At 34.3% G+C, this 14,941-nt stretch overlaps 1 protein-coding gene across 6 annotated transcripts in view; it reads left to right on the forward strand.

Moving 5' to 3' along the window:
• TBC1D32 (TBC1 domain family member 32) overlaps positions 1-14,941 on the forward strand; it is a 244,204-nt gene that overhangs the window by 97,638 nt on the left and 131,625 nt on the right. For all 6 annotated transcript variants that reach the window (XM_032274914.1, XM_032274917.1, XM_032274915.1 and 3 more), the window contains one exon: positions 459-577. In XM_032274914.1, coding sequence (XP_032130805.1) covers positions 459-577 — 119 coding nt within the window. The remainder of the gene's footprint in view (positions 1-458; positions 578-14,941) is intronic.

Consider the following 14,941-nt stretch of genomic DNA (forward strand, 5'->3'; position numbering starts at 1 on the left):
ACTGTTCTTAGTGTATGGAATTACAAAAATAAAAAGTTTTATTGGAATAAAGGAGCATACACTCTTTGGATGCCTACTCTGCCTACTGATATCTCTTTCTCCCTGCCTCTCACCTCTGAAACACACAACCTGATTTCAGAGTGCCTTACTTTCTGGCTGATTTGCAGAGCAAAGTATTAACCTTATTATGTTTCAGAAAACATGCTCAGAGAAGTTACTGGCCAAAGTGAAGAAGCTGGGACTCAAAATTCAGCAGTCCTCCAGGGAAATAGTATTTCAGAATTGAGTTATTACAGAGTTTTATGATATATAATTTCTACCAAGAGATTATTTCTTATACAAGATGCAAGTATGTGTCTTCTGTCACAGTAGACCAGATTTGTTAAAGGGATCATCTTATCTTTCCTTCATAATCCAAAGAAATATTTTGCTATAAATGAAGTAATAATTCTTTTTAGGATTTATTAATGCACTTACAACTGAATTATGGTCCAATCTGGAATATGGAAGAGATGATGTCAGGGTAACCCATCCCAGAACTACTCCAGTGGATCCTATTGACCGAAGCTGTCAAAAGGTAAGAAGTTATTTGACTAATAATATACAGATTTGAAAAGTGTTTCACAGAAATGAATTCATTCGTACTTAATCTATATTCAGTTATAACCAGCAGACTTTTAAATGCATTTATTTCTCCTGTTTTTAATTTTCAAATTATTTTTTATTTTCAAAATAAATTTAGCAAATAGTAGAAATCTCAGTGTTTTGTGGGAATAATATTTTGCAAGGATACTTTTTTTTAACCTTATTTTTATTAGAGTTTTTCTCCCTTAATGAAGAGAAAGAATGTACCAGACATGTTACCAAAAAAAAAAAAAAAAAAAAAAAAAAACACTGAAACAAAAACCAACCAACCAACTAACCAACATAAAAATCTAAGGAATTTTTGCCTTATAGCTTGAATCTAGTACAAAATTGTTAGGAATATTTGAAGGAAGTACAGACAGAGAGAACATCTGTCATTTAGAGTAATGTCACAAAATTTTAAAAAATAAGTCACCCAATGTTCTATTTTAATTTGGTGGCTTTTAATATTTAACATATTTCCCAAAGTTCACTAAAATGAAATGATGGTTCCTAACTGACTTTATAGTAGCTTAGACAATTTTTATTCAAAACGTGTCATAAGATTGTTTAAAAGTAGAAACATTCCAATATTTCAGATGTTCCTCTTTCTGGACTGGTTCATCCCTACAGAAAACATAAATTCTGGAAAAAAATAATTTAAAAATTATGTTCCAAAAAACATTGGAATGACCAAAAATAGGCAGAAAATAGAGGGAAGTTAATGTATGGATGAATAGAGTGGCATTTCTTGAGATTCTGGATTTAACAGAGTTTTGTGTTGAGGCGAAAATTTGTGCTCCACTGATAGAAACTACAATCTAAAATGCCTGAAGAACCAGAATAGAAAGCTTAGCATTAAACAGCAGGTGGAAAATTAAAGGGACTCCTGGAAAATAGATCCGCAGAGGGAACACTGAAAACTCTGTGTATATACTTGGCCCAGAAATGTGACTAATGGCTCAACTTTCATGTGAACTATACAGAAATATCAGGTGCTTTCTACCATAGGTGTTAGAGAGTTTAGTTGGAATCTGGCCAATGTAACGGCTAATTTTTTTTTTTTTTTTTAAATGCAGTCTTTGTCAGGGAGTATAATAGAATCCAGGATCTCTGTGATGTATCTCACAATGTATGGGATATAATCCAAAGTCACTAGACAGATGAAGGAAAAATAGTGATATGATTCATGCTTGAGAAGAAGGCACTAATACAGATTGATTGTGAAATGAAGAATTTAGTATTTTAAGGCAGTTAGTATAAATAGAATATAAAGGAAAATATCCTTATGAATAAACAAATTAGAAATTACAGCAGAGAAATGATAAAACTATGTAAAAGAACCAGATAGACATCCTAGAATTAAAAAAAAACCTTATATGATATAAAAATTTCTAAATGGCTTTCATAGATTTAAACATGATAAAGAAGTAGTGAACTTGAGACAGAGCAAAAGAAATGATACAGTCTGCAGAGCAGAGAATGTAACTGTTTAGAGAATGTCAAAATGTTTAGCATGTCTATAATTGGAATATCAGAAATACATTTGACTAAATAATAGTGGAAAATCTCCAAATTTACTGAAAAGTAGAAATTTATAGATAAACAGTGAATCTCAAAGAGAATTTATGTAGAGAATGAAAAAAAAAAAAAACAACACTAAGGCTCATCGTAGACAAGCTGCTAAAAACCAAAGATAAAGAGAAAATCTTGAAAGAAGCTTATGAAAATCACACATTACATATAAGAGATTAGCAGAAAAGTTTTTTTCATATTTCGTTACAATAGTGGAAGCCAGGAGGCAGTAGAGCATCTTAAATGTGCTGAATGGAAAATTAACAGAAGCAGTCAGTTTGGAATTCTACATATAGAGAAAGTATACTTCAATAATGAAAGTGAAAAAAAAATTTTAAATAAAGGTTAAGAAAATATTTGTTAGCAGACCTGCCTTTCAAACAATGTTCTTAGAAATGTTCAAAGAAAAAAATGTTCAAAGAATGTTAAAGAAAATTCTTCATGTTGAAAGACATTGCTACCAGATGGCTATTTGAGTTTTCAGGATGGAAACAGGGAATTGCAAATAGGTAAGTGAGTATAGAAGCCTATTATTTTTCCTTTTAACTTGTTTTAAATACATATGATTGATTTTTTAAAAAACAAAATTATGGCATATAGTGGCGTTTATTTTGTACTTAGAAGTAGTATGTAGGTTAGCTGTAGCATAAAGGACAGGGGCATTGTATAATGGTAAATCAATCTATATGGTTCAAGTTCCTTACATTTTATATAAAGTGGCACAGTATTCCTGAACCCTTGGAAATATTTATAATTCAAATAGAGGGTTACAGGGATTTTATTCAGTTTGTTTGACTTTGCAACAGAAATGTCAGTATAAACTAAGGATTATTAAAAAAAAATATTTTGTGTTCTGTTAATTTATATACTGAAAGACCTAGAATGACCTACAATGACAACTCATTGTAGTAAGCAGCCCTAGGGTCCCGCTTCTAGCCTCTAAGTCTTATTCCCTGAGGATTCTTTTTTCATTTATAATCTAATTTGGTCTTTTAAGTTGTGGAAAACAGTTATGTCATTTCAGTAGTTAACCAGATACCTTCAGAAATTTACTTTCATTTCAGGCCCTGTCCTTGACCTTCCCCCTCTAGCTTTCTCTATGGCTGTGCTGTTAAACATGGTAGACAATTGCCCTATGCAGCTATGTAAACTTGTATTAATTATAATTGAAAATTTAGCTCTTTAATTATATTAGTCATATCTTAAGTGCTCAATAGCACATGTAGCTAGTGGTTGCCATATTGTAAAATTCAGATTATATAATATTTGCACAGTACTTCCTTAGGAAAGCACTAAAAATTAGTGCCAAGACGTATAGCTAATACATTTAAAAATGTTGAAATAAAAACTGAATAAGGTGGGGAGGAAAGAATAAAGGAACAGAAAATGGATGGGAAAAAAAGAAAACGAAAAGGAAAACAGTAGCTCTAAATGCACCCAATGTCAATAATTGCACTAAATGCAAGTGAACTAGATATTCTACTTAAAATACAGATTTTCAGAGTGAATAAAAAAGAAAGATACAACTCCTATGTGCTGTCTTTAAGAAATTAACTTTAGGATGAAGATGGTGCGTGGGGGTAGGACTAGCTTGCAGCTGCCAGTCTGACAGACAGAATAGTGTGTGGAGACTTCCATCATGAACTTTTGCTCTAAGAACTACCGCAGGAACATACTAGGAAAGCCAAGAGAATCCACAGACCCTTTGAAGGAAGTAGATTGCTGCTGCAGGCTCCCTGAGACATAGAAAAACTCTTAGTCTGCTTGCTTTCTCAACAGAGAGGCTCGTGGTCTGGGGTGAGTTCTCAGCCCTGGTCACCTGCTGCCTGGAAATAGACTTGGTGCTTTCGAGGGGCAAAGTAGGAGTGAGACCGGCCCTTAGGACTGCCAGCTGCATGAGGTCGTGGTGAGGCTGGTGACTGCCAGCTTTCTCTCACTTCCCTGGTGATTTGTATGACTCAGGAGAGACAGCCATAATCCCCCTGGGACTATACCTCCAATGGACTGGGAACCAGATGCCCATCCCCCACAGCAGCTGCAGCAAGTCCCGCCCAAGGAAAGGCTGAGCTCAGACACACCTCTCCCTGCCCCCTCCTTGTGGTCTTTTTTTAAACTGCCTGGTAGCTCAAGACAAAGGTCATAATCTCTCAGGAACTCTGTGGCCCTGACCACTTCCTGAATACTTAACCAGGTGTCCCTAGGGCAAGTTTGCATCCTCCCTATAGGATCACAGCTGATGCCCTCTTGAAAGTGCCACCTGCTGGCAGGAGGCTAACCAACACAAAACCAACACACTAAACAAAAATACAACCAAGGGCCCTCGCAGAGTTAACTTCACTCTCCTGCCACCTTGACCAGAGCAGGTGCTGGTGTCCATAGCTGCAAACCTGAAGACGGATCACATTATAGGACTCTGCAGACGCTTCTCACTACCAGCCCAGAGCCTGACCCAGAAGAGCAAAAACGATTACTATAATTCAGCTCTCAGGAAGCCCCGTTCCTAAGGGAAGGAGAAGAACACCACATCAAGGGAGCACCCCATGGGACAAAAGAATCTGAACAGCAGCCTTTGAATCCCAGATCTTCCCTCTGATATAGTCTACCCAAATGAGAAGGAACCAGAAAGCAATTGTGGTAAGGCGACAAAACAAGTTTCTTTCATACCCCCAAAAGATCATACCAGCTCATTAGCAATAGACACAAACCAAGACAGAATCTCTGAATTGCCAGAAAAAGAATTCAGAAGGTTGTAAGGTAATCAAGGAGGCACCAGAGAAAGATGAAGTCCAACTTAAAGAAATAAAAAAAAACATGATACAGGATATGAAAGGAAAATTCCTCAGTGAAATAGCAAACATTAAAAACAATCACAACTTCTGGAAATCAAGGATACACTTAGAGAAATGCAAAATTCACTGGCAAGTCTCAATAATAGAATTGAACAAGCAGAAGAAAGAACTTCAGAGCTCAAAGACAAGGCTTTCACATTAACAACCCATCAAAGATAATGAGAAAAGAATTTTATAAAATGAACAAAGCCTCCAAGAGTTTGGGACTATGCCAAATATCCAAGCCTAAGAATAATTAGTGTTCCCAAGAAAGAAGAGACATTTGAAAGCCTGGAAAACATATTTGAGGGAATAATCAAGGAAAACTGGAGATCTAGACATCCAAATACAAGAAACTCAAAGATCACCTGGGAAATTCATCACAAAAAGATCATCACCTAGGCACGTTGTTGTCAGGTTGTTATGTAAAGTCAAGACGAGGGAAAGACTTTTAGGCACTGTGAGCCAAAAGCATCTGGTAACTTATAAAGGAAAACCTATCGGATTAAAAGCATATTTCTCAGTAGAAACTCTACAAGCTAGAAGGGATTGGGACCCTATTTTTAGCCTCCTTAAATAAAACAGTACAGTATCAGCCAAGAATTTTGTATTCATAAATGAAAGATACAGTCTTTTTCAGACAAACAACTACTGAGAGAATTCACCACTAGCAAGCCAGCAGTATAAGAACTGCTAAAAGGAGCTCTCAATCTTGAAACAAATTCTTGAAATACACCAAAATAGAACATCCTTAAAGGTTAAATCTCACAGGCCCTGTATAACAAAAGCACAATGACAAAAAAACCAAGATATTCAGGCAACAAGTAGCACGATGAATAGAATAGTGCCTCACATCTCAATACTAACATTGAATGTAAATAGCCTAAATGCCCCACTTAAAAGATACAGAATGCCAGAATGGATAAAAATTTACCAACCAAGGTACTGCTGTCTTCAGAAGACTTATCTAACACATAAAGACTCACATAAACTTAAGATAAAGGTGTAAAAAAGGTATTTCATGCAGAGGACACTAAAAGCAAGCTGCAGTAGCTATTCTTAGACAAAACAAACTTTAAAGCAACAGCAGTTAAAGACTAGTCCTGTAGGAAAATATCACAATCCTGAAACATATGCACCTAACACTGGAGTTCCCAAATTTATGAACAGTTACTACTAGACCTAAGAAATGAGATAGATGGCAACACAGTAGTAATGGGGAACTTTGATATTCCACTGACAACTCTAGACAGGTCATCAAGACAAAAAGTCAAAAAGAAACACTGGTCTTAAACTATACCCTCGAACAAGTGGACTTAACAGAAATTTACAGAACATTTTACCCAACTACTGCAGAATATACATTTTTCATAAACATATAGAACATTTTCCAAGAGAGACTGTATGAGAGGCCACAAAACAAATCTCAGTAAATTTAAGAAAATCAAAATCATATCAAGTACTCTCTCAGACCACAGTTAAGTAAAATTGGATGTTAACTTCAAAAGGAACCCTCAAAAACCATGCAAATACATGGAAATTAAATAACTTGCTCCTGAATGATCATTGGGTTAACAATGATATCAAGATGGAAATTTAAAAATTCCTTGAACAAAATGATAATAGTGACACAGCCTATCAAAACCTCTGGGATACAGCAAAAACAGAGCTAAGAGGAAAGTTCATAGCGTTAAATGCCTATATCAAAAAGTCTGAAAGAGCACAAATATACTATCAAATGTCACACCTCATAGAACTTGAGAAACAAGAATAATCCAAAACCAAACCCATCAGAAAAAAAGAAATAATGAAGACCAAGTTGAGAATCAAATAAAGAATTCAACCTGTTTTACAATAGCTGCAAATACAATACCATACCATACCGTACCGTACCGTACCGTACCGTACCGTACCGTACCATACTTAGGAATATACCTAACCAAAGACATTAAAGACCTCTACAGGGAAAACTACAAAACATTGCCGAAAGAAATTATAGACAACATAAACAAATGGAAAGGCATTTCATGCTCATAGATGGGTAGAATCAATATTGTGAAAACGATGGTAATGCCAAAAGCAATCTACAGATTCAATGCAATTTCCATCAAAATACTACCATCGTTCAGAACTAGGACAAACAATCCTAAAATGTATATGGAGCCGACAAAGAGTCCACATAGCCAAAGCAAGACTAAGCCAAAAGAACAAATGTGGAGGCATCACATTGCCCAACTTCAAATTATTCTACAAGGCTACAGTTACCCAAGCAGCATGGTACTGATATAAAAATAGGCACAAAGACCAGTATAACAGAAATAGAGATCTCAGAAATAAAGTAAAATAGAGCCAACTCATCTTTGAGAATGCAAACAAAAACATAAAGTGGAGAAAGTATACCTTAGTCAAAAAATGGTGCTGGGATAATTAGCAAGCCACATGTAGAAGAATGAAACTGGATCTTCGTCTCTCACCTTATGAAAAAATCAGCTCTAGCAACATCCAGCAACCTGGATGGAATTGGAGACTATTATTCTAAGTGAAGTATTTAGGAATAGAAACCAAACATTGTATATTCTCACTCATATGTATGAACTAAGCTATGAGGACACAAAGGCATAAGAATGATGCATCAGTCTTTGGGGACTCAGGTGAAAGGGTTGGGGGTGAGGAGGAATAAAAGACTACATACTGGGTACAGGGTACACTACTCAGGTGATGGGTGCACCAAAATCTCTGAAAGCACCACTAAGATAACTTATTCATGTAACCAGACACTATCTGTTCCTCAAAAACTGTCTGAAATAAAAATAAATTTAAAAACTAAAAACACCAAACAAGTGGTAGATATATATACACGTGTGTGTGTGTGAGTGTATATATAGATGTGTGTGTGTATATATATCAACACATATCAGATTCCAGTAACATTTACCAATAAAAAAGAAATTAACTATTTTTTTCTGTGGGCACTTAGTAAAATAAATATGTTCTGATTCACTTTAATTACAGGTGACTTAATATCACTTACATTGCAGGTTGTTGATAACTATCTCTATTGAATTATAATTAGAAACAAAATAAAATGAAATTACATTTTAGGTGCTGGGCAAATGTAGTTAACCAATGTTAAAGATGTTGATAATATATTTATCAATAACTTAGCATGTGGAACTGTGATAATGTATAAAAGCATATGGCAAAATGCTTGGTATGTAGTAGGCACTCAATAAATGGTAGAAAGTATTATCACTGTCACTATGTTTAATTAGTCATGATGTGTAGTGTGGATATGAAAGCAAAACTATTAAATAATATTTTTAAAAATTGGTTACATTTGGAGGATAATTGAGAATCAATTTATTATCTTGAAACTTGTTTACTAAAATAACAGCATTTATTCTGCCTTTCCTATATGAACTTGTTTTAGTCCATTGTCACACTGCTATGAAGAATTAACTACCTGAGACTGGGTAATTTATAAAGAAAAGAAGTTCAATTGACTCATTGTTCCACAAGTCTGGGGAGGCCTCAGGAAACTTGCATTTAGGGAGGAAGGCGAAGGGGAAGCAAGGCACATGTCTTACATGGCTACTGGAGAGAGAGAGTGAGGGGGCACTGCCAAACACATTTAAACCATCAGATCCTGGGAGAACTCACTGTTATGGGAACAGCATGCGGGGACTGCACCCGTGATTCAGTTACCTCCTACCAGGTCCTTCTTTTGGCATGTAGGGATTACAGTGTGAGATGAGCTTTGGGTGGGGACAAAGCCAAATCATATCAGAACTCTACCACTGGGTAACCAAATAGTAGGTGAAGGTAGTGCCTCTTTTTCATAAATTGCTACCCCAACTAATAATTTTTTTTGAAATGATGGAATTAGATTGTCATCTTTTGCAATCTTCAAGAATTAGTTGAGTCACCTTAACATCGCTAAAACAGAAATGGCTAAACATTATTAATGTTCCCTGTAATCGAAGAGTAAACCAGTACCTCTAGTCTTACCAAGGTATCTAACTTGATCAAGCCTTTGGATTCAGCTGCCAGTTTGCAGAATATGGAAACTACATATATCCAAAGGATGGAAGAATAGGTTGAACTGCACCCTAAGTGCGCACTTCCTAAAATCCAGACTGGTGGGAATGTTATAGATCAAATGTCCTGAGCCTGTGAACAGACAAAGTGAAAAGAAAGGAAAGGGAGAAGATGAATGCCTGTAGATTAAAGAAAAAACTTTGAATGACATATCAAGTCTTGAAAATGTGAAATATAAAATTATAGTATCCAGATATGTACATCTGAGAAATAAAACCACAAGAAAATCTAAGAAAGTGATTATTGTAAAGGTCAGGATACTGGCTGTTATGGAGGGATGGCAGGGGAGATAATTGTAGTAGGCACATAGAAGGCTCTCCGGGGCAGGTGGCAGAGTTCTAGAACAAATTCACTTTAAAGATACAGATAACTTGAATGAAAAAAAGATATATAGACAAGCAATATACATTAAAAAACTGAAATGGCCCTATGTAGTGTCAGAGATAAAGAAAAGGAAAAACTATCAGATTAAGTGACACATTTTATAATGATAATATGAATATGGTCAATATACCAGAAAGATATAATCATAAATCAGTATGATCCTAATAAAATATTTAAAATACATGAAGTATTAAAATAGAATTTAAGGAAGAAATAGGCAAATCTGCAATCCGAGTTGAAGATTTTAACATTTCTCTTAGCAAGCAGTAGAACAAATCAAGAGCTCTCTGTTAAGAATTGCATGATCTGAATACCACTATTGATCACTTGATATTTATAGAATATTATACTCAGTGACCATAGAATATTCATTCTTTTCAAGAACACATGTCATGTTCACAAAGTTAGACCATGCTGGGCTAAATGAAAGTCTAAATAAATTTAAGATAATTGGAATAATATGAAGTATATTCTATAACCACAATGAAATTAATTAAAAAGAACTAGAAACTAGAAAAAAAGATATTTGGAAATTAAGCCACATACTTACAAATAACTGGTAGCTCAAAGAAGTCACAAGGAAAATTAGGAAATATTTCAAACTGGATGAAAGTAAAAATACATCAGAATTTGTGGTTATAGTTGTAGCAGTGTTAAGAGGGATATTTTTAACTTTAGTATTTATATTAGAAAATAAGAAAGATCCAAAATTATTGACTCAAGTTTTCACTCAAAGGGAGTAGAAAAAAAAGAGCAAATTATACCCAAAACCAATGCAATAAGGAAAATAATAAACATTAGGGCAGAAATCAATGAAATAGAACAAACTAGAGAGAAGTAACAAATCCAAATGTGATTTTTGGAAATGATTATTAAAAGTGATAAACCCCTCACTAGATTGATGGCAAAAATAAGAGGGATCCAAAATTACGAGTATCAAGAATGAAAGAGGGGTAAGACTAATGATCCCACAGATATTAAAGAATAATAAATGAATATTATGATTTGCTTTAGGTCATCAATTCAACAACTAAGATCTAATTGTCAAATTTTCTTTAAAAATGGGGGTACCAAAACTGACTCAATTAAAAAAAGTATGCATTTGTTAAAGAAATTGAATTTGTCATTAAGAGCTTTCTCACATAGAGAAAAACAGATGATTTCACCAGCTGATTCTATGAAATATTTGTAGGAGAAAGAACACCAATCTCACACACGCTTTTTCAGAAAACAGAGGTAGAGGAAACACTTTCTACTTTATGAGGCCAGCCTAACACTGATATAAAAAAATCACCAAAAAAAAAATTTTAGATCTATATCCTGATGAATATAGACAAAATGTTTTTTAAAATTCCATATTATCAATTGGAATTCAGCAGTATATAAAGGGACCATTTATTATGATCAAGTGGGTATATTCCAGGAACACAAAGTTGGTTATACATTTCAGTGTGAAAATACAACTTACCATATTAAAGAATACAAAGAAAACTCTTTAAGTTTATTTCAACAGATGTGGAAATGTTTGACTAAATTTCATACACATATATGATGAAAACTCAAAGACTTAATCCATAATCTGATAAATGATGTGTTTGGAAAACATACAGTTTGTATCATATTTAATGGTGAAATATTGACTCTAAATTTGGTTGATTCTTACCACTTTTATTTAACATTATATTATGTAAGTATAATAAGGCAAGAAAAAAAGAGAAGGCATACAGATTGGAAAAAAAGATGTAACACTATTTGAAGATGGCTTGCTTCTTTCATCAAAAAACAAGTAACACCCCTTTCACTCCACCAACCCAAACAAAAGATTATCTCCCTCAATCTAAGAGCCTTCCTAGTGTCTTCTGGTGGTTTACATGGTAGCAGAGACCTCAGAGCAAACTTGTTGAACCTGAGGCCCATGGGCTGCATGCGGCCCAGGCAGCTTTGAATGTGGCCCAGCACAAATTCATAAACCTTTTAAAAACATTCTGGCGTGTGCTGTGTCCCACACTGCACAAGGGTTCAAAGACTAAGAGGGAACGGCATGGGATAAAGAAAGACATACAGACCGATACAGATATAGCTGGGCCAGGTGGTCCAAAAAGCTGATGGTGTCAGTCTCTTTGGCCCCATCCTGCCTCAGAATACTTTATTTTCTATGTTCACAAAGCACATAGCAGAGGGAGGGTGCAGTTATCCAGAACAGCCTGTGGTTGTAATTCTCATACTTCAGTTAACATACCTCAGCTAACAACTATCTTGCAGCAAGGTCAGTGAAAGCTGGTTATCTTTCGCTAGGTCCGACTGCTCTTCTCCGAGACACACGCATTCCCCTATTATGGTTTCATTTCTCTTGGAGTTCACCCAAAGTTCACAGCAGCCTTGCTGTTGACCCCACGGAGGGGATGGGCTACTCTGGCTCTCTACAAAACATTATGAGATTTTTTTTGCAATTTTTATTTTTATTTTGTTAGCTTATCAGCTATTACTCTATTTTACATGTGGCCCAAGACAATGCTGCTGCTTCCAATGTGGCCCAGGGAAGCCAAAAGATTGGACGCCTCTGCTTTAGAGTCAGTGAGACTTGGTTTCAGATGCTAGCTGTTCCTTAAAATGATACCTGTCTTACAGTTGCACATATTAAGGATTAAAATAGATAATGTATATAAGTATTGATTCTATGGCATTTGGCCAAATGTTAGTGCTCATATAATGATAGCAGTGAAACTATTATCACTATTCAGTCTTCCTTCTCTCCTTGTCCATATTACTTTAAAGAATAGAATATACACAGTCTTCACTGACCTTTCCTTTACTCCTAAGACATGTATTCCATGAACACTATCCTTTTGAGTAATTATCTGATTATTCTGTCAATAGAATATACACAGTCTTCACTGACCTTTCCTTTACTCCTAAGACATGTATTCCGTGAACACTATCCTTTTGAGTAATTATCTGATTATTCTGTCAATGACATGTTTTTAATACATCTCTGTTCTGATAGGTATAAAGTATCTCTGTCAGACTTACAACTTCCAAATTTTATTTTCTTTATTCCCTTATAGTGTCTACCCTCAAAACCATTTTTCTTTAGAGCATTCTATTTAAAATGTAAAATTTGATTTCCACTACTTTTCTCAAAACACTGTGCACTTTTCTTTCCCTAGAGGCTAAAGATAGAACTCATAACGTAGCGCATCTCTGCCTGACTACTCGCCTGCTACGTATACAGATTTAACCTCTCACCTCTCCCTACACTGCTGAAGAGTGTCTTCTTCTTTATATCCCCCCATTGCTCTCCATATTGTATTAACATTAGAACATTTAGGCACTATTTTAAGTGATTTAATGGTGTATTTGTCCTGCCCTACACTATGAGTCCTTGAGGGCAGGGACTATGCCTTTATTTATATTTTTATTAGCATTTGGCACAATTACTGAAAAGCAGCTGGCACTAACATAGTGAATAATCAGTGAATAGAAGATCATTGTCAACCTGAAAGATTTTAGTTTGTAAGAAAACATTTTTGACTTGGGGAATTAATTTATGCTTTAGTCTTAAAAATATATCAAACTTTGACTTTTCATTAGTTGCCTTATCATTATTGCATAAAATTTCATTCTTCTATTCAAAACATTGATGACATAGATTTATGTTTTGTGCTAGTATAAATTTTAGAATAATAAACGTCTGATATTAGCAACATCTTATAAAGTATTTTTGTGGGGACCAATAATTACATTGTATATATTTTTGTTCCCGAAATGCTTAATACATCACAATTTTGCAGTGAGCTAACATCTTTTAAGATGCCCAATGTGAATTTATTTCATTTCAGAAAGAAGCTGCTGAAATTTTTTCAACTTCTTTAAAATTCTGTTCAGGTTGTTTTAGTTTAAACACAGCTATTATTTTTTTACCTAAAGTTATACTTGATTTGCTTGGAGTAGCATATCACATCTTGTCTTGATTATATGTGGTCCACATCATTTTATTTCTTAGGTGGAGAGAGGTTTCATAATCAATCAATTGAATTATTCATGTATAAATAATCCAAAAATGCACAATATACTAGTGACATGTGATTTATAAAGATTATATATATATTTTTTTCTACCAAAATAGACATTTATTAAAGGCTGTTTTTGGTAATCTTTCATGATTGTGGCAGAAAAGATTCTTTAAATATAAAATTATGAAAGGATTTACTTATGTTAGTATCCAAATATTGCTGGATTAATATTAAGGACACTAAAACATGTTTGGATATTTAAATTATAAAGCATTTTTAGCTTGTGTGTTTTGGTTCATCGATATTCTCAGGATAAACTAAATTGGATTAAAAATAAAGCTATAATGAAATCTGTTTTATTAATCATCTTTCTAGTTAATACATGGTGATTAGAGAAGTTTATACAGTATTTTCCTGGGTGACTATGCATCCTCCAGCTTTTCTGCAGTTCATTTTATATATAATTAATAGACATATTCCTCAAGCATTCCTTCCTTGGCAGGTTTTTTTCTTCCTTTTCAATAGCATGTACTTCTCATGCAGTGTTCTCTTTACATAGGCATTCATTCAATGGCAACTAATTCATTATATTAGTTATTCTTTATGATAACTTTATTACTATTCAAATAGTTATTAGCTTTTAATAATGGATTATTTTCTTCTTGAATTGATTAGAAATTCATCAATTCATGGAATATTGTATCTTAGGGAAAAAGATTTTAAAAAGTTTAATGTGAATTCATGTTTTATACAGAAATAGCCTTTATTAAAAACCACTGTATATTAAATATATTCATTATGTAGCTACTGTTATTTGTTAAATAGCATTGCATTTTGGTGTAATAAGGGAGGAGATAAAAAATGGACTTGACTTTCCAGGTCTTCAAGAAGGATGTGGAACAAGGGTGTCGGTATCAAATAGTGTCTGAAGATGATAATTTTTAATGAGTAACTTGAGTCTGGAAATAAGAAAATACAGATTATTTCTGCACACCTTTCTGAGTGTGTGTCTTTGGCCAAGCTACCTCACTGACCTCATTTTTTTTCATGTATTACATGAGATTGAATTAAGTGTTCTTTTTAATTTTCTCAATTTTCAAATTTCTAGTTCTAGTGAAATATCTCAGTATGCCTGGTTCTCGAAGTTTCTGAGTACAGTAAAAATGTTTAGAAAATGTCAAGCAGAAAACTTTATAGTTGCAAGTAAGTACAGTTAATATAATGCAAGCAAAAGATGTAAGTATTGACAGAATATAGGGCTTCTAGATGTGGATGGAGGTAATTGGAAAGTCTTCGGAAAAGATGTGTCATATTTTGAAAGTGTATCAAGTGGGATAATGAGTAAGTGAAGGGCAGGAGAAGCGTGTTAGGATTTTTAAAAGTACGTATAGGTGGCAGCCTATTGAAGGAGACCACAGC

The sequence above is a fragment of the Sapajus apella genome, unplaced genomic scaffold (assembly GCF_009761245.1).
Source record: "Sapajus apella isolate SASKATOON/1434 unplaced genomic scaffold, GSC_monkey_1.0 scaffold6, whole genome shotgun sequence".
Taxonomy (NCBI): Eukaryota; Metazoa; Chordata; class Mammalia; order Primates; family Cebidae; genus Sapajus; species Sapajus apella.